The sequence below is a fragment of the Lepus europaeus genome, chromosome 2, assembly GCF_033115175.1.
Source record: "Lepus europaeus isolate LE1 chromosome 2, mLepTim1.pri, whole genome shotgun sequence".
In the NCBI taxonomy this organism is placed as follows: Eukaryota; Metazoa; Chordata; class Mammalia; order Lagomorpha; family Leporidae; genus Lepus; species Lepus europaeus.
In genome coordinates this window covers 168,430,988-168,454,355 of record NC_084828.1, presented here as the reverse complement: position 1 = coordinate 168,454,355, position 23,368 = coordinate 168,430,988, and the positions used below count along the sequence as shown (strand labels likewise).

Genomic DNA, 23,368 nt, shown 5'->3' with positions numbered 1-23,368 from the left:
CCAGCGTTGATTTCAGGTGCAGGTGCTTGGTGGAATTTGGGCAGCGGTTTTGACACCCTTGCTCATCCTTTGCGTGGGAGAGCCTTGCCTTGGGTCTCGGGTGCGGCTGCTTCTCCATGGTGGCGGGGACAGCGGCAGTGACACACGGGGGCATAGGGGTGGTAAGGAGGAAGCTCAAGGCAGCAGCTCCTCCTTCGGCGCTGTGTTCTAGAAGAGCTAGGAGGCAGCCTCCCGCAGAGATCACCCAAGCACAGTGGCCATGGAGAGGAGGAGGGAGGACCAGGGTGGGGCCGGCAGTGAGGCCACTGCTTGCCCAGCCTCACTGTCCTTAGCGATCACTGCTCGTCCCCAGAGGGCAGCCTCGCTCGTGACCCAGATCTCATTGTCCAGGTGCAGCTTCTTCCTCGTGCTGACTCGGGCTGAATATATATTTTTTTTTTTTAAGATTTATTGACTTGCAATGCAGAGGTACAAAGAGCAAGGGAGAGACAGAAAGATCTTCTCCCCACTGGTTCACTCTTCAAATGGCCTCAACATCCAGGGCCAGGCCATGCTGAAGCCAGGAGCTTGGAACTCCATCTGGATCTCCCGCGTGGGTAGCAAGGGTGAAGCACTTGGGCCATCTTCTGCTGCTTTCTCAGGTGCATTTGCAGGGTCCTGGATTAGAAGTGGAGCGGCTGGGACTTGAACCATCACTCTAAAGGGGATGCTGGCGTTGCAGGCGGCTGCTTAGCCTGCTGTGCCATAACGCCAGCTCCCTAGGTGGGATTCTTCCTAAGGACCCTCACCAAGAGATCCCAGCGTCCTAGCCGCTGATGTCACCTTGAAGGTCCCTTGTGCACCATCCCCCCACACACACCCCTAAAGTCAGAAGCTTCACTCTGGAGGTGGGATGGAAAGGTCTTTGTGGACATGGCCAGAGGTTGTGTGGCGTTGTCAAGGGTGTGTGGGTGGTGGGAAGGGCTGGGCTTTGCAGTTGGGTCCACCTGGTTCCACCTGCAGCCAGTGACTGGAGTCACCATGCCTCCCCCGGAGGGGGACACTTAAAGCTTCGAGGTCGCCCAGGGCCAAGTGGGGCCGGGCAGTGTTTTGTTGCTTCTCCGGGGAAGCCAGGCTTCTGGGCAGAGGTAGGGAGTGAGGGGCTGAATTAGATCCAAGCTGAGGTTTTGGTTGGTTGGTAACCCTGGAGGCGAGGGGTGGCAGAGCTGCTCAAAGGGAGGAGTGTAGGGTTGGGCTGTGGACTTGGTTGGGTGTGGAGGGCCACGAGGTGCTCCGTCCAAGGTCGAGGGGCTGGGGCCTGGAAGAAGAGGGCTGACACCCAGGGGAGAGGCGTGCGTGGACGGGAGATTGTACAGCGCAGGAGCTGGAGGTGCCATGAGCTCTGTGTGTAGCCTGTGTGGGTTCATTGGGGGATTCAGCCTGAGCTACGAGGTTCGCGGTTCAGAGAGCCCTCCTACAACAGCTGAGCCTTGCCAGAGGCCCAGCTGGCTCCAGAGAGTTTGGGGGAGGCAGATGGTGGTTGAAACAAGCACAGAGCAGCGCCGGCAGAGGCTGTTCTTGGGTGATGAGGTCCCTGACGCTGGAGATAGCCAATCTCTATCTCATTCTTTAAGAACACGGGAGATGAGATTCCTGCTTTCAGACAGAAGCTTGCTGTTCACTGTGTGCAGTTCTAAGAGAATGGCTGAAGTTGTTACTAATCAGAGACATACAAAAACACAATGATTGTACACCCACTCTGTTTTATGCCTCCTGACTCAGCCACGGCGGAGTAGGATATACCTTGTCCCAGTGTGCACAGGGCAGGTGTGATGGCCTTGAAAATCGGTCCCCACTGTAGAAGGCGTTGAACATTGTGGGAGCGTTTCCTGAAGTTTCTCTGTGTTAAAAGGAAATGTTGGCCAGCGCCGTGGCTTCACAGGCTAATCCTCCGCCTTGCTGCACCGGCACACCGGGTTCTAGTCCCGGTCGGGGCGCCGGATTCTATCCCAGTGGCCCCTCTTGCAGGCCAGCTCTCTGCTGTGGCCCGGGAAGGCAGTGGAGGATGGCCCAAGTCCTTGGGCCCTGCACCCGCATGGGAGACCAGGAGAGGCACCTGGCTCCTGGCTTCGGATTAGCACAATGCGCCGGCCACAGCGGCCATTGGAGGGTGAACCAACAGCAAAAAGGAAGACCTTTCTCTCTGTTTCTCTCTCTCACTATCCACTGCCTGTCAAAAAAAAAAAAAAAAAAAAAGGAAATGTTGTTGAGTCCATACAAAAGACGATGAGACATTGGAATTGTCTAGGGCGGGGCTTGGCAAACCAGTTCTCCCAAGGGCTGGGTAGGAAGAGCTCTGTGGGCCTTCCCCTGTCTGTCGCACTGTTGGACTCTGATCGCCTAGCAGTCGCCTTGTCCGTGACGGACAGGAGGGGGCACAGCTTGTTTGAATGAGGCTCGTTGTGAAACCACGTGGGGCTGTGGCCCCTGTGTCGTCGTCGGTAGACCCCCAGTGTAGAGACTCACTATAAGATGTGTGTGTACTGCCCCCGGGTACAGGAGGAGACCCTCAGTCCCCATGCCCACTTAAGTGGACGTGTGACGACCTGCTCGGCGCGTGCTGGGCCGTGGCCACGTGGTCCCTCTGCCTTGGCGGTGCTGGAGAGCACGTCTTCACGGCTGACAGAGCTCTGTTCCTTGGCTTGAGCCTTCTCATTCGGCTGCGTTTCCAGAAGGAACGTAAACGTCAGCGCTGTTCTGCTTACGCCCCTCCCTTTAAAGGGGAATTACTACGAAAAGAATCAGAAGGCCTAGGGTGTGCCCTGAACGTGAACCCCACCGGGCAGAGCTCCAGGCCCTGGGGTTGCTTCCCTGGCCCTTTCCTGATGCCTGCAGCCCCTCTATCCCTCCCCTCAGCTTTTTTTTTTTTTTTTTTTTATAGAGTGGACAGTGAGAGAGAGAGACAGAGAGAAAAGTCTTCCTTTTTGCCGTTGGTTCACCCTCCACTGGCTGCCGCGGCCGGCGCACTGCGCTGATCCGAAGCCAGGAGCCAGGTGCTTCTCCTGGTCTCCCATGGGGTGCAGGGCCCAAGCACTTGGGCCATCCTCCATTGCCCTCCCGGGCCACAGCAGAGAGCTGGACTGGAAGAGAGCAACCGGGACAGAATCCGGCGCCCCGACCAGGACTAGAACCCGGTGTGCCAGCGCCGCTGGCAGAGGATTAGCCAAGTAAGCTGTGGCACCGGCCAACAGCTTGTTTTTGATAGGCAGCCGGGCAAAGCCTGCTACCCTTCCTGGACGTTTGCCTTGTAACGGAAGGCACAGGGGTGACTCAGCTTCCGGACGCCTGTGTCAGCGTGTGTCATGGGGGACATCTGTGCTGTCCCCAGGGTGCCGGCCATCCCACTCTTCCCCGGAGAGTTCACGTCAGCCAGGATGAACCTTCAGGCCCGTTAGCTGCAGGGAGGAGTCCAGCACGGGCCCTGCCCGAGCACGGCTGTTTGATTCTCTGGCTCTCTGCTGTTTGCCTGTCGTGAATGGGGTCGCTGTAGCTGCTCAGGGTAGCTGAGAGGACTGTACGAGCAGTGTGTGACCCCGGAGCTGGGCCCTGGCTTGCGGCTGGAGTATTTCATTCTTTGTGCTTCTCTCGTTTGGCGCCATCGCCTCTCCCTTTCCTCTGAGTAGCTGTTGTAGTTGATGACCTCCAGAAGCGTCAGTGCTGGTCCCCGGGTTACTGGTCCCCGGGCTGGGACGTCACTGGTGTTCAGCATTGTCACTGGAGTGGTACGGACGCGCCTGTGTCTTGTTTGCATTGTTCTCATCTTCCCTGGTCTGCACACGAGGTTCTTGGTCCCGGATCGTAACGTGTGTCAGCATCCAACAAGCGTTTCCTGCGTGCTAGGTACACACTGGGCTGACTTAACTCTGTTGTTGAATACTCCCAGCAAACCCACACAGGTGCTGCACCCCCCCCCCATTGTACAGTCAAGGAAGGTGGGTCTTATGGGGTGAACTTGCCAACAGCTGAACCTTGGGCTCACAACCGATTCCCACTGCAAGCCGAGGTTTGCAACCTTGAAGGAATGTAGGGATGGATTCGATGCGTGTATCTCTATGTGTAGTAAATGTCTTCTTGGGGAAAAAAGAAAGAGACCTTCCATAGACTGCATTCTTTCTCCACTTGTTTTGTTTTTTAAAGATTAGTTTATCTGAAAGGCAGAGGGACACAGATACAGGGAGAGGAGAGAAAGGGAGAGAAGAAAAGATCTTGTATCCACTGGTTCACTCCCCACATGGTGGCAACAGCTAGGGCTGGGCCAGGCGGAAGCCAGGAGCCTGGGACTCCATCTGGTCTCCCATGTGGGTGGCAGGAGCCCAAGCACTTGGGCCGTCTTCTGCTGCTTTCCCAAGGTGCATTAGCAGGGAGCTGGATTGGAAGTGGAGTGTCCAGGACTCAAACTGGCACTGCAGTATTGGATGTTGGTATCACAAGTAGTAGCTAAATCTGAGCCACAATGCTGGGCTCCTAGCTTTTTTTTTTTTTTTAAGATTGGCTTTTTGCATTCTTGCCTTGGGTTCCTTTAAGTATTACACAAATTCGCCTTGGCAGGTGGTGGCTGCTCCCTCGGCTCCCTTGCACGGGGCGCATTTGCCATTCTGAGAATGGAGCAGATGACTCCCAAGGTGATGAACTGATGTTTCTTTGAAGAAAATTGCACCTGTGCTCGCCCCCCTGCGCAGGCACCTTCTGTGCTCCACGTTATGGAGCGGGGCCCATCACTCTTCCTGGGTGTCCTTGGCCTTCCCAATGGGGGCATCAATGATTCCAGCGTTCTGAGGGCCCAACCTGAAGATTAGCTCTTTACTTCTGGATTGATGCAACTTCCAATGCTATTAATTACGCTCGGAGTCCCTCGTGCAGGTCCCCTGCTCTCTCCATTTCCCTAGAGTAGTTCATTGTCTCAATTATGTTAATGGGGGAAGAGGCAGGCCTTATTGATGGCTCGATAAATCTGCAGCTGTGATTTCGGGCCATGTGGCTGCCATCAGTCTGAACAGCTGGGCCATCGCTCACCCTCTGTCGGGGGCAGACAGCCCAATTAGTGCTCTCCACTCCTTGGTTCTCCATCGCTAGCCTCCACCGACCAAGGAAGAGAGGATAGAGGGACTGATCTACAAAGACGCATGCTCACACACGCACACACACACACACACACTAAATAAAAGGAAAAGAGGTTGCATGAGCAGAAAGCAGTGAGACCAGACTCAGAAATCTGTGTTCGTGAGGAGCAGGACATCTTGTCCTGAGCGCTCAGGCGCTGCGTCTCGTGTGCTGTACTAACATGGCCACCCCAGCCCCCTCGGCTGCAGCTCGCCGGGCATCCTGCATGTCTGTGGCTCCGGCCGAGCCACAGGGCACACGCGGCAGGTCGGGCTTGCCCTGGGCTCTGAGCTCCCTGTCGCCACGGCTGCAGTGTCGGCGGGGCTGACTTGGGAAGTGGACAAGTTCTCAGGGGTTGCATCCCCAGAGGGTCTTTGGTTTTCTTTCATTTTTATTTTATTTATTTTATTTCGGATGTTTCGCCATCTACGCTACCCCCGCAAGAATAGTACCATGGACTTCTGTGGCGTAGCAGGTTAAGCTGCCGCCTGTGACCCCAGGCACTGGTTTTAGATCTGGCTGGTCCACTTCCGATCCAGTTTCCTGCTAATGCACCCGGGAAAGCAGTAGGAGATGGCTCCAGTGCTTGGGCCCCTGCCACCCACGTGGGAGACCCAGAAGAAGCTCTTGGCTTCAGCTTAGCCCAGCACTGGTCACTGGGGCCATCTGGAGAGTGAACCAGCAAATGGAAGATTCCCTCCCTTCCTCCCTCCCCACCCCACCTCCCCCTATCTCTCTGTAACCCTGACTTTCAAAATAATTTTTTAAACAGAATAGTACAGTAGATTTCTGCATATTCATCTCCCTTGCTGGCCAGCCATTACAAATTTGCCTCTTTTCTCTCCTCTTCTGCCAGTCTCTCTCCTCCCCACCTCCCTTCAGCACCCATACATCCACGTGTGTCTGCACACGTTTGGTTTTCGATGGGCAGGTTTGCCATGCTTCGCACACATCAGCACCATTGTCTCCTAAGTACAGTGATGGTCTGCACATGTCGTCACACTCAGGGACCCTAACATCGATATGACACAATTTCTCTGTACCCAGAGTTTCCCAAGCAGTCCTCACAATGCCCTTCATGGCTGTGGGTTTGAAACCCAGCATGCAGTCCATGTTGGGAGATGTGCGGTTCTCGGATCTTTCCGGTCTCCTTTGATCCCCTCCTCCTTTTTCTTTCGTGGCACTGCTGTTGTTGAAGGACCAGGCTGGGCTTTGGCAGACCATTCCTCATGGTGGATTTGCTTTGCACCTGTGGTTGGAGCCACGGGAGTGTGGACGACCTGGAGTGAGCTCCTCTTCCCTCGGATACAGGAGAAGATGGCGATGGCTTCCTGCCGGGATGTTGCTTCCTTCTGGCTCCCCAGGAGCCTTTTTCTTTTTTCAAAAAGATTTATTTACTTGAGAGGCAGAGTTATAGACAGAGAGAGAGAGATGTCTTCCATCTGCTGGTTCACTCCCCAGATCCTGGGTGGATCTGAAGCCAGGAGCCAGGAGCTTCTTCCAGGTCTCTCACATGGGTGCAGGGGCCCAAGCACTTGGACCATCCTCCACGGCTTTTTCCAGGCCATTTGCAGGGAGCCGGCTCAGAAGTGGAGCAGCCGGGACTTGAACTGGTGCCCATGTGGATGCTGGCGCTGCAGGCAGCAGCTGACCCACTGCGCCACATCGCCAGCCCCTCTGTGAGCATCTCTGTGCATCAGGCTCTGCTTTCTGGTTGGTTGTCCCAGAAAACATGATTCTCTAATAAACTGGATCATGTCTAAGCTGCCTACAACACACTTCAGCCTGGAAGTGCCCTAGGATGCTCCTGAGTATTCTGGGTTTCTTTTGTTGTTTGTCTTAAATACATATTTATTTATTTTAAAGATTTTATTTATTTGAAAGGCAGAGTTAGACCGACAGTGGTCTTCCATCCACTGGCTCATTCTCCAAATGGCTGCAATGGTCAGAGCTGGGCCGATCCAAAGCTTCTTTCAGGTCTCCCACATGGGCGCAGGGGCCCAAGCACTTGGGCCATCTTCTACTGCTTTCCCAGGCCATAGCAGAGAGCTGGATTGGAAGTAGAGCAGCCAGGACTTGAACCGGCACCCATATGGGATGCTGGCACTACAGGTGGTGGCTTTACCTGCTGCACCACAGTGCTGGCCCCACATTTTTTATTTATTAAAAGGCAGAGAGCAAGTGAGAGAGATAGAGAGATCTTCCATAGGCTGATTCATTCCCCAAATGCCCACAACAGCCAGGGCTCAGCTGGGCTGAAGTCAAGAGCTTGGAACTCCATCTGGCTCTCCCACGTGGGTGGCACCACCTGCTACCTCCCAGGGTGCACACTAGCAGGGAGCCGGGGTGGAGAGCAATGCCAGGACTTCAGCCCGGCACTCCAGGATGGAATACGGGCATCCCAAGTGGCACCTTCGCTGCTGCAGCCAACGTCTTCCTTTGATGAGAAGCAGCAGGGCGAACCTTGGCTTGCGGTGGTCAGGACAAGGATGGCACGGAGGGAGAAGCCTGCGTGTAGAGATGCGAGGGACCCCATGTGAAGCAGACAAGGGCATCTCCTCTGCTGATGTGCCGGCACCTGTCTGTCTTGGTGCAGGCTAAGTTCCCAGGGGCCCGGGTCTGTTCACAGAGAGCTCTGGATTGGAACCGTGCACGCTAATACGAGCAGAAGGGCACCAGAGATGCTACAAAGTGGTGGTTGGGGGGTGGGGCAGGGCTGGATGGGGCGGGACTTGTTGGTTTAGTCTTGGCAGCAGCCCCACAAAGGCTGGGACCCCCGGGGCTGGTGAGGATGGAAGGAGAGAGGGAAAGGGAGTGAGTGTGAGTGCGTGCATGCGGGACCTCATGGAGGGAGGTGGGCCGGATGGGACTTTGGGTGTTGGAGATGCTGAAGGTGTGGAGAAGAGCTGTGGTGGCTTCAGCGAGGGAGCTGTGCCTGTCCAGAGAGTGGGGCCCTGCCCAGGGGCTCTCGAGGCCTTTGTGTGACAGGCAGCCATGGGGTTTGCAGGGTGGGCTCTCTGGCCGTGCTGGGAAGAGTACAGTGGCCTGGAAGCTGGGCCAACTGTCCCATTCTCCTCCCTGGGCTGCCCCCTTCCCCTGCTACTTCTTGCTGCCTTTTTTTTTTTTTTCCCAAGATTGATTATTTATTTGAAAGGCAGAGTTAGAGAGTGACAGAGAGTGAGAAAGAGAGAACTCTTCTGTTGGTTCACTCCCCAGATGGCTACAGCAGCCAGGGCTGGGCCAGGCTATAGCCAGGAACTTCACCCCATTCTCCCAGGTGGGCGGCAGAGGCCCAAGCATTTGGGCCACCTTCTGCTGCTTTTCCCAGGCCATTAGCAGGGAGCTCATTTGGAAGTGGAGTGGCTGGGTCATAAACCAGTGCCCATATGGGATGCTGGCATCGCACTAACAACACTGGCCCTTACATTTTGTTTTTAAGTTTATTTTATTTATTTGAAGGGCAGATTGACAGGGAGTGAGTGTGTCCACTCTTCATATACCCCTGACAGCCGGGAACTTCATCCTTGTCTCCCACATGGGTGGCAGGAGCCCAAGCACTTGAGCCACCACCTACGGCTTCTCAGGTGCATCCGTGGGAGGCTGGATCGGAAGTGAAGGTCAGACTCCATCCTGGGCGCTCTGACACGGGATGCAGGCAACCCAGCGGCAGCTTAACCCGCTGTGCCACGACACCAGAGATGCTGTGATGGGGTGGGGGTGGGGCCCCCACACCCAGCCCCTCTTCCCCTGCTTTTTAACCAGTGGCAGCAGATGGGGTGGGCCAGCCGTGTGCGTTCTTAGGACCAGTGAACTCCTAGAAGATGTTTTCAGTAACCACAAGCAGGTGCTCAGGTCCTGGGGAATTCGTTTCTTTTTTGTTCCTGGGACAGAACACTTGAGGCGACTCACTTTGGAAAGAGAAAGGGTTTATTTAGCCCGCAGTTAGGGGGGCTCAAGTCCCACATGGGGCGGTGCTGCTGATGGGGCCTCTGAGGAGGGTGGTGGATGGCAGTGCTGGGAGGAGCAGGGAGCAGAGAGGGTGTGGCTGCCCACACTCGGGCTTGAGCGAACTCCTTCCCAGGGTACACCCCTGCTGACGTGAGGGCTGGCCTCTGGCCCCACCTCCCAGGGGTTCCGCCACCCCCACCCTGGGGGACCACACCTTTATCATGTGGACCTGGGCGGGGGGGGCGGGGAGGGACGGGTGGCAGCAGTGGGGTAGCAGGCTGTGGCTCGCTCTGGCCTCTCCATCCCTTACCTGCAGTAGCAAGGTGTGGAGCTGCACCATCGCAAAGGGGCCCTCAGGCGGCCGCGGTTCCAAGTGCAGCGCTTGCTCTCTCGGGTGTGTGTCTGGAGGCCTCGGCTCCTGAGTTCAGCCATGCTGGCTACATGCGGGGGTGCACACCTTCCCGTGCCCTTGGGAGGGTAAACGTTGTAGCCAACCCCGCCTCCGTCATTTCCTTCTTGGGTACAAACACGAGCGCTGTCGTCTGGAGGCAGAGTTGTTGGAGAGAAGCTGCTGGCAACCGGTGCCAAGGTCAGGATGGGTGCCAAGGTCAGGATGGGTGCCAAGGTCAGGATGGGTGCCAAGGTCAGGAAGCCGTCTCCACCTGGTTAGGTCCACCAGGCCTGACCACCACCTGGACGACAAAACTGTTCCGCTCCTGGGAACCTTCCGGGGCAGGGGCTGGTGTAAGGATGCTGATACTTGTGGCTGCTTCTCGGGTCTAACTGACATGGCCTAGTCCACGCTCCCCAGCCCGTGTGTCCTGGCAGGGGGAGCCCTTGAGTGATTCTGGGGGTGGGAGAGGCCTGGCGTGGGGTCTTTCCCTTGCTCAGCCTTCTCCCTACTACTGGACAGTGAAATGGGGTGGTGGGAGGTGGTGGGGTGGGGGTGGGGGGCGTTAGCAAGGGGACCCCGGAGAGCAGAGCAGCTGTCACAGTGAAGCCGCTGGGGACACAGGCCCTGGACACTGGCCCAGGCCCGCGAGAGAACAAGGGAGCAGCAGAGGGGGTGTGCAGGGCACATTTCTGGCAGAGCTGCAGCGCGGTCGAGCTGTGGCTGTGGGGCAGTGAGGACCTCTCCCCTGCTTTGTGCCCGATGCTGCCTCTTCCTGTGTGTGTGTGTGTGTGTGTCTGTTTATTTATTTATTTGACAGGCAGAGTTAGACAGTGAGAGAGAGACAGAGACAAAGGTCTTCCTTTTTCCATTGGTTCACTCCCCAAGTGGCCGCTATGGCCGGTGCATTGTGGCTGGCGCGCTGCGCTGATCCAAAGCCAGAAGCCAGGTGCTTCTCCTGGTCTTCCATGCGGGTGCAGGGCCCAAGCACTTGGGCCATCCTCCACTGCACTCCGGGGCCACAGCAGAGAGCTGGACTGGAAGAGGGGCAACCGGGACAGAATCCAGCGCCCAGACCGGGACTAGAACCTGGAGTGCTGGCGCCGCAGGTGGAGGATTAGCCTAGTGAGCCGCGGCACCGGCCTCCTGTGTGTTCTGAGGGCAAAGCGGGGAGACAGCAAGAGAAAGACGTGTATCGCTGTTCTGCCGTAACCTGGGGAGACGGGAAGTTGGGGTCTTTTTGTGGGTTTACCTGGGTCGCGCCACATCTTCAGGTTTACATCCGGCTTCTTTTGGCTCCGCACACATTCTGAAACCTAGCTTGCAGATGTGAGCTAGAGACGTGTTAAAGGGAGCCACTCAGCCTCACGGCTCTGACGGGCTGGGCTGTCTGGTTTCCTCTGAAATCACTGTGCTTTCTTAATATTTTTACATATTTGCAAGACAGAGGCAGAGAGAGAGGTCTTCCATCCATTTGCTCATCCCCCAAAGAGCCGCTACGGCCGGGTCTGGTCCAGACTGAAGCAGTAGCCACCGGGAACTCCATCCAGATCTCCCGTGTGGGTGGCAGGGGCCCGAGCGCCTGAGCTGATGTCGTGTTGGCCCGTCCGTGTCTTTCTGTGTGGACATCTCTTTTTGCTTCCACTGTCCCCACAGCCTTTGCAAGGCAGGGTGTTTAGAAGGCTGGAGCGGGTGACACTACAGATCGGTAAACCCGTGTGGCAATCGCCGTGTTACCCTTCACTCTGCCAACACGGCCGTCAGGCTGTGTCTAAGGGAAGGGCAGATGGGCTCGTGTAGGTGGGTGTCGGCCACCCCATGGTGTCCGTCAGCCCGCCCGAGCCTGGTGGGGCTGCTGTGCCCTCACGTGGGGCTTGCCCGGCAGGAGCCCGCAGGTTCAGGTTCCAGCGAGCTGGGGTGCGTGTTGGGGCAGAGCAGGGTGAGCCACCACGTGGAATGCCCGCATCTTGTGTTGGAGCGCTGCTCTGCTTCTGATCCGGCTCCCTGCTAACACAGACAGACGCTGGGGGGCAGCGGGCGATGGCCCGAGTACTGGGGTTCGTGCCACTTATGTGGGAGACCCAGACGGCGCTCCCGGCTTTGGCCCGGCCTAGCCTTGGCTGTTGTGGCACGTGGTGGGTGAACCAGTGGATGGAAAATCTCTCTCCCCAGCTCTCCTCCTCTCTCTCTCTCTGGTTTTCAAATCTGTCTTAAAAGGAGTAAGAATTGATGAGTGTGCATTGGGAGGAGCAACGGGAGATGCTCCAGGGTGAAGCCCTGTTTTGCAGCCAGGTAGGTGGGGTCACTACCCAGTGACTAAGTTATTTTAAGAGCAGGGGAAGGGGTGTGGTCTGCTTTTCATGAATGATAATAAGGACTTGCCTACTTCCCAGGGCCACAATGTCTGTTGTTTGCTTTCAGCGACCAAGTCGTTGGGTCACCAGCATCTAGGGTTGTACAGCCCATGAGGGACCGCCTGCACCCCTCTGGGCCAACTGGGAGAGTCTTGTCCCATCTCAGACCTGTCATTCAGGTCCCTGTGTATTGTCCCTGTGTGGGTCCCTTCTAGGAGGTTCTGTGTGTCAAAGGAGTTGGAACTCTTAACATTTTTACATATTTGCAAGACAAAGAGGCCCTGCCCCATGGAGCAGCCTCAAGATGGAACCACCCTGGGCTTCTTCCCATGGAGCTCTGAGGGGGCTCCTGTGCCCAGCCCACCTCAGTCCCCAGGGGGTGTGTACACCAGCTCCAGACACGCACTCTGGATAGGGGATCCTCACGTGCCTGGACCCCCTTTGAGGCAACACCAGCAAGGCCCAGTGCCTACCGTTGTGGGCATGCCCGGAGCCACTGCCCTGGCTGTGCCTGATGGCAAAGGCCAGGGGAGGAGCCCACCCACGCTGCTGTGTTCGCATCTGGGGGATGTGAGTTGGGGGAGCCGTGCCAGGGGGGTCGTGGAGGCACTGACTGCTGTGTGGCCCAGGTCAACGTGGAGGACAAAAAGCCACTCCTGGTAACATGCTTGTCCACAAAGCCGGGTTGACTTTGCTGCAGCCCCACTTCCCCCGACCTGTCCCCTGTGCACCAGAGGGAGCTGCTCTGGGGTGGGCCGTTGGGAATGTGCTGGGTGGCAGCTGTGGCCGGCGCCTCCCCTTCCCGTTGTCGGGGTGACCGCGGCGGGGGGGGGGGCCTGCCTGACTCGTGTCCTCTGCACGCAGGTGGTGCTCCCCACGTTCATCCTGGAGAAGCGGTCCTTGCTGGAGATGTACGCGGACTTCATGGCGCATCCAGACCTGCTGCTGGCCATCACCGCCGGGGCCACGCCGGAGGAGAGAGTGATTTGCTTCGTGGAGTATTATCTCACGGCCTTTCACGAGGGCCGCAAGGGGGCCTTGGCCAAGAAGCCCTACAACCCCATCATCGGCGAGACGTTTCACTGCTCCTGGGAAGTTCCCAAGGACAAGGTCAAGCCGAGGAGGACTGCTGCCCCCTGTCCCGCAGACCCGCCCGCGCGCCCGGGGGCCGAGGACCCTTCCCAGAGCTACAAACTCAGGTTTGTGGCTGAGCAGGTGTCCCATCACCCGCCCATCTCCTGCTTCTACTGTGAGTGCAAGGAGAAGAGACTGTGCGTCAACACTCACGTATGGACCAAGAGCAAGTTCATGGGCATGTCCGTGGGCGTCTCCATGATAGGGGAAGGTAAGCCACGTGGTGTCGCCGGGCCTCGGCTCTCAGGCCGGGACGTTTGTACGCCTGATAGACAGGTGATTGTGTTATGCATGGTGATTTCTGTTATTCTTTTTAAAGATTTATTTATTTATTTGAAAGGCAGAGAGAGAGAGAGAGGTCTTTCATCCACTGGTCCGCTCCCCAGATGGCCACAATGGCCAGGACTGCACCTATCCAAAACCAGGAGCTTCTTCTGGTCTCCCACACGGGTGCAGGGGCCCAAGCACTTGGCCATCTTCCACTGCTTTCCCAGGCTGTAGCAGAGAGCTGGACCGGAAGTGGAGCAGTCAGGAATCAAAACCACACCCATATAGGAGCCAGCACCGCAGGTGGCAGCTTTATGTGCTATGCCACAGTGCTGGCCCTGTTTTCTGTTATTTTGTTTTGCCACTAGGGGGTGCTGGGAAAGAGGGGCAGATTTAGGATTTTTGGTCCGGAGTCTGGTGATTTCCCGAGGGGCCAAGGTGCTGCACTGGGTGGAAGTGGGTGTTCCCCCGCCAGGCAGGCCCACGCGGGACTGGGTGTGCTCTGCCCGAGTGCACCACCGACACACGCTTCGGTTCTTTAAAGATTTGCTTATTTCATTTATTTGAAAGGCAGAGTGACAGAGAGAGGGAGGACAGAGAAAGGTCTTCATCTACTAGTCCCAAATGGTCCCAACAGCCAGGGCTGGGCCAGACTGATGCCAGGAGTTTCCTCCAAGACTCCCACATGGGTGCAGGGGCCCAAGCAATTGGGCCATCTTCTACTGCTTTTCTGGGTGCATTAGCAGAGAGCTGGATCGGAAATGGAGCAACCAGGTCTCAAATCGGCATCCACATGGGATGCTGGCATCAACAAGTGGCGGCTTTACCCACTATGACACAGCGGCAGCCCACCATGTGCGTTTTTTTCGTTGAGCTTTGAGGAACAGTAGAGTTGGATCCAGAGTTGTGAAAGCACATTTTTACCCGACCTCACCAGTGTTGGGCTCATGGTGAGGCCCGTGGTGCTGTCTCTTCAGAATCTGCTCATAGAAATTCCCCGAGGCACAGCCTTTGTGTGCTGGACACCTTGAATGCAGGACAGTCTCACCGCTGGCGCATCCCGCATTCCTGTCGGCAAAGAGCCGTGAATGTGGCTTCCTCATTGTTGGAAGAACCCTGCATCTGTGTTTGATTCAGGCATCCGTGTTTGTGGTTCTCCAGCTTTTCTGAGTCACAGATGCCTTTAAGATTCTGAGAGTTTGACTCTCTTCCCAGAAAGAAAGAGAAAACTAGCACAAAACCTGGCCTTGGCCTTGGCTTTGGCTTTGAGTGAGACGTGTCCCTTAGAAGCCCTTTCCAGGTCACTCAACACGCTGAGTGCCAGGTGGTGGCTCAGCAGCTGTAGGCAACCGGGTATTCAAAGCAGGCAGGGAATAGCAAAAAAAAGTCCTCATGGGGTGCCTGCAGAAATAAGTCAACGTTGTCGGTTCCGAGTTCCGTGATGGGGATGACCAGTGCTGTAGAGAAAGGGCGGGACAGAGACCTGGGGGTCCTGGACGGAGGGCAGGTGAGCTGGGAAGGTGACATTTGAGCAAAGACCCAAGGCAGCGATGGTGGGGAAGGCTATACTGGGCAGGAAGAAGCCCAGGGCCAGGGTGGGGAGGTTGTGAGTGGAGGGTAGGAAATGGTGTGGCCAGAGCAGGAGAACAAAGGTAGGGGTGGGATGAGGCCCAGGTCATGCAGGGCCTTGTGGGCCATCGCTGGGGACGTTGGCTCTGACACAGAGCAAGCTGCAAGGCCAGTAGGTATTTTTGGGCAGAAGAGGGTGAGGATGTGACTTCCGGGTTAGCAGGAATCCCCCTGCTGCTCATTTTAAGGAGACCATAAGGGAGCCACAGGGAGGTGCGGAGGTGGGGAGAGTGTTCTGAGAACTGCTCAGAGCAGGTGGGAACAGTGGAGAAAGGAGTGGTGCTGAGGGCCTGGGGGTTTGCCTTTGGTTCAGAGGTGAGGCCTGGGGGAGGAGGGCTCCCCAAGGTTCCTATCTGAGCAGGTGGGAGGCCGAGTGAGGGGGTTGGGGGCCGAGTCTGGAGGGAGAGTGTAGGAGCGCAGTGCTGGGTGTGTTACGGTTTGGGCATTGAAGCAGAATGAATGAGTAGGCAGCTGGTATCCAAAAATCTTGAAAAATATGTATTATGGAAAGCCGTGCATGGAATTCAAATTTTTTTTGTCTGCCCAAATAAGCTTTTCTCGTAGTTCATTTTTCCATGAACTTTTTCAAACAGCCTTGGAGATACAGGCTGGAGTGGCAGGAGAGGCCCCGGCAGAGGTAAAGCCTTGTAACCCAGGCCTTGGGATGGGTGAGATCACCAAGCGAGCGCTGTTCCCCAGCCCTCCCTGGTGTCAGAGGCCCAGCCGATGTGCAGCCAGAAGCACGTGCGACAGGAGAGTGTGCTCCTGGGAACCGGGTGACAAAAAGGCTCTGGGAGCCTGGTGACAAGGACCAGCTGCTGTGACAGCCATGTGACGTGGAACTGAGCAGCGGCCATTGGCGCTTTTTTTTTTTTTTTTTTAAACAGGCAGAGTGGATAGTGAAAGAGAGAAACAGAGAAACAGAGAGAAAGGTTTTCCTTTTTGCTGTTGGTTCACCCTCCAATGGCCGCTGTGGCCGGTGCATCTCGCTGATCCGAAGTCAGGAGCCAGGTGCTTCTCCTGGTCTCCCATGCGGGTGCAGGGCCCAAGGACCTGGGCCATCCTCCACTGCCTTCCCGGGCCATAGCAGAGAGCTGGCCTGGAAGAGGGGCAACCGGGATAGAATCCGGCGCCCCAACCGGGACTAGAACCCGGTGTGCTGGTGCCACAAGGCGGAGGATTAGCCTGTTAAGCCACGGCGCCGGCCGGCCATTGGCTTTTGGAGAATGGAGGTCACTGGTGACCTTGACAGAGGTTGCCATGGAGCCGTGCTAGTGAAAATCCCATTGGAACAAATTCCAGAGGGGCCGGGAAAGAGAGCAGATCCAGACAGCTCTTGGTTCTCTGTGTGCAGCTGTGCCGGTCAGTAAAACCACTGCGTTTCCTTCTGTGCTCCATCTCGGGGCCAGAGGGCGCCCAGGGTGCTGGAGGTCCTGTGCAAGCAAGACAGTGACCTCAGAGCTGCTGCAGGTGCACCTGCTGTCGGCGTCACTGTCCTTCCTGCACAGGTGCAGCCGGCAGCCAAGGGACGCAGGAGGGCTCGCACCTTCGTCTTAGGGGTCAGTCAGCATCAAGGAGTTCACCAAGAATTCATCTGTTTGTAAAACAGGCCAGGGACCCTCCTGTCACTAGGGTGACCCCAGACCACCTAGGTTCAGGCTTGGTCCCCAGTTCATAGGAGAGTGAGGTTGTGTGTACAGGGGAGTAATAACACACAGGCTTGTCTTAGAGACAGAGCTCCTGTCTGCTGGTTTACTCCCCAGATGCCTCTGTTGGCCCTTGGCTTGGAGCCAGCAACTCAATCCAGGTCTCCCACGCAGGCAGCAAGAACCCAGTCATTGGAGCGGTCACTGCTGCCTCCCAGGGTCTGCATTAGCAGGAAACTGGGGTCAGGAGCCAGAGCCAGGCTCGGAATCCGGACACTGATGTGGGCCACAGGCATCCTAACCATGGGGCGCAAGGCCACCTCTCATCTCTCTCTTAAGTAATCCTCACTTGTAAGCAGCCTCGTTCCCCCTGGGCACTCTCCTGTGAGAATGCAATGGTGCAGCCACTGGCCAGCCGGGAACACGCCAGGGCCAGGTTTGTGTGGCTGTTGCTGCCGCCGAGAGGGGTGAGCAAGGGCTGGCAGAGGGGGTCTCATTCATTAGGGAGCCCTTACCAATGCTGGCGCTACTGCAGCTCTGAGCGTCTGCCCACCCTGAGCCCCCCAGGGTTTGTAGGCCCAGCAGGGAGTAGAGATACACATGAGCCATCCAGCTCCTCCCTCTGCTTGAACCCAAGCCTCTCCACCCAGCCTCACTCATTTCCCAAGTGCACTTCCCAGTGGGTTCAGTTGCTCCGCGCGGCTTAGCAAACCTCCATGGCATCCAGCTACTCCTTGTTTAACAAGAGGACCCTGAGGGGGGCCAGCTGCCCATGGTCACGTGTAGAACCCGCAACGGCACCCCCTGACCTCGCTACAGCCAGGACGAGGGATGCTGGGCGGGCACTCGCTCTTATCCTTCTGAAAGATGCAACGATTTCTTTCTTTTTTTTTTTTTTTAAGATTTATTTATTTATTTTAAAGTCAGAGTTACACAGAGAGGAGAGGCAGAGAGAGAGAGGTCTTCCGCCTGATGGTTTGCTTCCCAAATGACCACAATGGCCGGAGCTGTGCTAATCCGAAGCCAGAAGCAGGAGCTTCTTCCAGGTCTCCCACGCGGGTGCAAGGGCCCAACACTTGGGCCATCTTACACTGCTTTCCTAGGCCACAGCAGAGAGCTGGATGGGAAGAGGAGCAGCCGGGACTCAAACCAGCGCCCATATGGGATGCACGTGCTGCAGGCCAAGCCGTTAACCTGCTGTGCCACAGTGCCAGCCCTTCATTTTATTATTTTTTAAAGATTTATTTGAGGCCGGCGCCGTGGCTCAACAGGCTAATCCTCTGCCTTGCACACCGGGTTCTAGTCCTGGTCGGGGTGCCGGATTCTGTCCCAGTTGCCCCTCTTCCAGGCCAGCTCTCTGCTGTGGCCCAGGAGTGCAGTGGAGGATGGCCCAAGTCCTTGGGCCCTGCACCCCATGGGACATCAGGAGAAGCACCTGGCTCCTGGCTTCGGATCAGAGCGGTGCGCCGGCCGCAGCGCACCGGCCGCGGTGGCCATTAGAGGGTGAACCAACAGCAAAGGAAGACCTTTCTCTCTGTCTCTCTCATTATCCACTCTGCCTGTCAAAAACAAAAAAAAAGATTTATTTGAAAGGCAGAGTGATAGAGTGAGACACGCGTGTATACACACACACACACACACACAAGAATCACATCTGCTGGCTTACTCCCCAAATGGCCTCATCAGTCAGGTTTGGGGCAGGCTGCAGTCAAGAGCCTAGAACTCCACCCTGGTCTCCCACGAGGGTGACGGGGCCCCAAGCACTTGGGCCATCTGATCTGCCTTCCCAGGTGCATTAGCAGGGAGCTGGATCAGAGGCGGAGCAGCCAAGACTCCTCATTTGATGGCCACTCCTTCCATTGGGATCTCACTCACAGAGATCCTTCATGTAGAATATTTTTTGCCTCAATGTCTTGGCTTCCATACCTGAAATGCTCTCACGGGCTTTTCTTTTTTTTTCTTTCCATGATTTATTTTATTTATCTGAAAGATAGTTACACAGAAAAGGAGAGGCAGAGAGAGAGAGATCAATCTTTCATTTGCTGGTTCACTCCCCAGATGACCGCAAAAGCTGGAGCTGTGCCAATCCAAAGCCAGGAGCCAGGAACCTCCTCCCAGTCGCCCATGTGGGTGCAAGGACCCAAGGACTTGGGCTATCCTCTACTGCTTTCCCAGGCCATAGCAGAGAGCTGGATTGCAAGTGGAGCAGCCGGGACTTGAACCGGCGCCCATATAGGATGCTGGCACTTGCAGGTGGCGGCTTTACCAGCTGCACCACAGTGCCAGCCCTGCAATTGTCATTCTTTGAGTCTTCTGTGTGGACTGCTTCCCATGTTGGAACATTCTCTCCTTTTTAATTCTGTCTATTATAATTACTCGACACTTGATCCTATTTATATGGTCACTTTAACACTTAATCCTATCTAAATGTTCACTTTAACACTTAATATGATCACTTTAACATGATGACATTTTTATCACCCAGCTTAATGGGATTTGGGGTCGATGACAAGTTGTTAAACTATATCCTTGTAAGTTAGTCCTTAGGAATGCATGCAGAACTATACAGCTTTACAGTTACAAACTTCCTCCTCCCTCTCTTATTACTACCCTTATTTCCTACTGAGATCCATCCTCAATTGACTTTATACACACGTGATTAACTCTGTTAAGCAATGAGTTCAACAAATATTATGAAGAGAAAAAAATGAAAAATAAAAAAACAAACCAAAACTGTTTCTCAACAGTCAAGACAAGGGCAGCTCAGGTCATCCCCTTTTCAAAGTGACAATTTCACTTCTACAGATTGGATTTAGGTGCTCCGTTAGTTATCACGGATCAGGGAGAACGTATGGTATTTGTCCCTTTGGGACTGGCTTATTTCACTAAGTATGAGGTTTTCCAGATTCATCCATTGTATTGCAAATGAACGGATTTCATTTTTTTTTTTACTGCTGTGTAGTATTCCATAGTGTGTATATCTCATAATTTTTTTGTCCGGTCTTCGGTTGATGGGCATTTGGTTGGTTCCACGTCTTAGCTATTGTGAATTGAGCTACAATAAACATGTGGCACAGCGGGTTAAAGGCCTGGCCTGAAGCTCCGGCATCCCATATGGGTGCTGGTTCGAGTCCCGGCTGCTCCTCTTTTGATCCAGCTCTCTGCTATGGCCTGGGAAAGCAGTAGAAGATGGCTCAAGTCCTTGGGCCCCTGCACCCGTGTGGGAGACCCAGAAGAAGCTCCTGGCTTCAGATCGGCACAGCTCTGGCTGTTGCGGCCATCTGGGGAGTGAACCAGTGGATGGAAGACCTCTCTCTCTGTCTCTACTTCTATCTATAACTCTGTCTTTCAAATAATAAACATGAGGGTGAAGATAACTCTTTTATTTACTGATTTCATTTCCCTTGGGTAAATCTCCAAGGGTGGATGGCTGGGTCAAATGGTAGGTCTATATTCAGATTTCTGAGGTATCTCCATAAAGTCCTCCAAAATGGTTTTACCAGTCTACCTTTTCCCCCACATCCTCGCCAGCATTTGTTGTTTATTGATTTCTGTATGAGAGACATTCTAACTGGGGTGAGGGGAAGCCTCATTGTGGTTTTGATTTGCATTTCCCTGATGGCTAGTGATCCTGAACATCTTTTCATGTGTCTATTGGCCATTCGGATTTCCGCTTTTGAAAAATGTCTGTTTAGGCCGGCGCCGTGGCTTAACAGGCTAATCCTCCGCCTTGCGGCACCGGCACACCGGGTTCTAGTCCCGGTTGGGGCGCCGGATTCTATCCCAGTTGCCCCTCTTCCAGGCCAGCTCTCTGCTATGGCCCCGGAGTGCAGTGGAGGATGGCCCAAGTGCTTGGGCCCTGCACCCGCATGGAGACCAGGAGAAACACCTGGCTCCTGGCTTCGGATCAGCGAGATGCGCCGTCCGCAGCGGCCATTGGAGGGTGAACCAATGGTAAAGGAAGACCTTTCTCTCTGTCTCTCTCTCTCACTATCCACTCTACCTGTGGAAAAAAAAAAAAAAAAGAAAAATGTCTGTTTAAGTCCTTTGCCCGTCTCTTAACTGAGTTTGTTTTGCTGTTGTGGAGTTTCTTGTTCTTTGTATATTCTGGTTATTAATCCATTATCAGTTGCATTGTTTGCAAATAATTTTTCCCATCCTGGTGGTTGCCTCTTCACTTTCCTGGCTGCTTCTTTTGCAGTGCAGAGACTTCTCAGTTTGATGTCATCCCAGTTGTTAATTTTGGCTTTGGCGGCTCTGCCTCTGGGGTCTTTTCCAAGAACTCTTTGCCTGAGCCAATGTCTTGCAGGATTTCCTCAATGGTGTTGTGTCATGGATTTAGGTCTTTAATCCATTTTGAGTTGGTTTTTGATGTAGGGTGTAAGGTAAGGCTCTTGCTTCATACTTCTGCACGTGGAAATCCAGTTTCCCCAGCACCATTTGTTGAAGAGACTGTCCTTGCTCCAGGGATTGGTTTTAGCTCCTTGGTCAAATATAAGTTGGTTGTAGATGCTTGGATTGATTTCTGGTGATTCTGTTCTGTTCCATTGATCTACACATCTGTTTTTGTGGCAGTGCAGGCTGTTTCAATTATAACTGCCATGTAGTATGTCTTGAAGTCTGGTATTGTGATGCCTCAGGTTTGATTTGTTTCATAAGATTGCTTTATCTATCTGAGGTCTCCTGTGTTTCCATATGAATTTCAGCATCATTATTTCTAGATCTGTGAAGAACATCTTTGGTATTTTGATTGGTATCACATTGAATCTAAATTGCTTTCAGAAGAATGGACATTTCAATGATATTGATTCTTCCAATCCATGAACATGGAAGATTTTTCCATTTTTTTGTACCCAATTCTATTTCTTTCTTTAATGCTTTATAATTCTCATTGTAGAGATCTTCGACATCCTTGGTTAACTTTATTCCAAGGTATTTGATTTCTTTTTTTTTTTAGGTATTGTGAGTGGGATTGATCTTAGAAGTTCTTTCTCATCCTTGGCATTGTTTTTGTATACAAAGGCTGTTGATTTTTGTGTATTGATTTTGTATCCTGCTACTTTACCAAACTCTTCTATGAGTTCCAGCAGTCTCTTGGTAGAGTCTTTTGGATCCCCTGTATATAGAATCCTGTCATCTGCACATAGGGATAGCTTGACTTCCTCCTTCCCAATAGGTATCCCTTTGATTTTTCTTTCCTAATGGCTGTGGTTAAAACTTCCAGAACTATAGTGAATAGCAATGGCGAGAGTGGGTATCTTTGTCTGGTACCAGATCTCAGTGGGAATGCTTCCAGCTTTTCCCCATTCCATAGGACATTGGCCATGAGTTTGTCATAGATTGCCTTGATAGTGTTGAGGAATGTTCCTTCTATACCCAATTTGCTTAGAGTTTTCATCATGAAAGGGTGTTGTATTTTATCAAATGCTTTCTCTGCATCTGTTGAGGCAATCATTTGTTTATTCTTTAGTTTGTTAATGTGGTGTATCACATTGATTGATTTGGGAACATTGAACCATCCCTGCATACCAGGGGTAAATACCACTTGGTCTGGGTGGATGATCTTTCTGATGGGTTGTTGGATTCCATTGGCTTGAATTTTGTTGAGGATTTTTGCATCTATATTCATCAGGGAAATTGGTCTGTAATTCTCTTTCTCTGTTGCATCTTTTTTGGGTTTAGAAATTAAGGTGATGGGCCGGCGCTGTGGCTCAATAGGCTAAACCTCCACCTTGCGGCGCTGGCACACCGGGTTCTAGTCCCAGTCGGGGCACCGGATTCTGTCCCGGTTGCCCCTCTTCCAGGCCAGCTCTCTGCTATGGCCCGGGAGTGCAGTTGAAGATGGCCCAAGTGCTTGGGCCCTGCACCCCATGGGAGACCAGGAGAAGCACCTGGCTCCTGCCTTGGGATCAGCACAGTGCGCTGGCCGCAGCACGCTGGCTGCGGCAGCCATTGGAGGGTGAACCAACAGCAAAGGAAGACCTTCCTCTCTGTCTCTCTCTCTCTCTCACTGTCCACTCTGCCTCAAAAAAAAAAAAAAAAAAAAAAAGAAAAGAAAAGAAATTAAGGTGATGCTGGCTTCATAGAAAGAATTTGGGAGGATCCCCTCCCTTTCAATTGTTTTGAATAACTTAAGAAGTGGAGTTAGTTGTTCTTTAAATGTCTGGAGAATTCAGCAGTGAAGCCATCTGGTCTGGGCTCTTCTTTGTTGGGAGGGCTTTATTACTGATTCAATTCCATCTTGGTTATGGGTCTGTTTAGGTTTTCTGTGTCTTCATGATTCAATTTAGGAAGGTTGTGTGTGACCAAGAATCTATTTCTTCTAGGTTTCCTGATTTGTTGGCATACAGCTCTTTGTAGTTCTAATTTCTGATAATTCTTTTTATTTCTGTGGTATCTGTTGTTACATTTCCTTTTTCACCTCTAATTTTATTGATTTGGGTCTTCTCCCTCCTTTGGTTAGTTGGGCCAATGGTGTGTCAATTTTGTTTATTTTTTTCAAAAAAAAAAAAGCTCTTTGTTTTACTGATCTTTTGTTTTTTTATTTACCATTCAATTTTGCTGACTTCCAGCTTCATTCCATTGTGGTCTGAGAAGATGCATGGTATGGTTTAGATTTTTTTGAATTTGCTGAGACTCACCTTATGACCTAGCACGTGGTCAATCCTAGAGAAAGATCTGTGCACTGCTGAGAAGAATGTGTGTTCTGCAACTGTAGGATGGAAAGTTCAGTAGATATCTGTTAGGTCCATTTTGTCTAAGTGTCAATTAACTCTGCTGTTTCCTTGCTGATTTTCTGTCTGGTTGGTCTGTCCATTGCTGAAAGTGGGGTATTGACATCCCCCATTACTACTGTATTT

At 53.6% G+C, this 23,368-nt stretch overlaps 1 protein-coding gene across 2 annotated transcripts in view; it reads left to right on the top strand.

Moving 5' to 3' along the window:
- OSBPL10 (oxysterol binding protein like 10) overlaps positions 1-23,368 on the top strand; it is a 302,134-nt gene that overhangs the window by 263,690 nt on the left and 15,076 nt on the right. For both annotated transcript variants that reach the window (XM_062215708.1, XM_062215700.1), the window contains one exon: positions 12,697-13,177. In XM_062215708.1, coding sequence (XP_062071692.1) covers positions 12,697-13,177 — 481 coding nt within the window. The remainder of the gene's footprint in view (positions 1-12,696; positions 13,178-23,368) is intronic.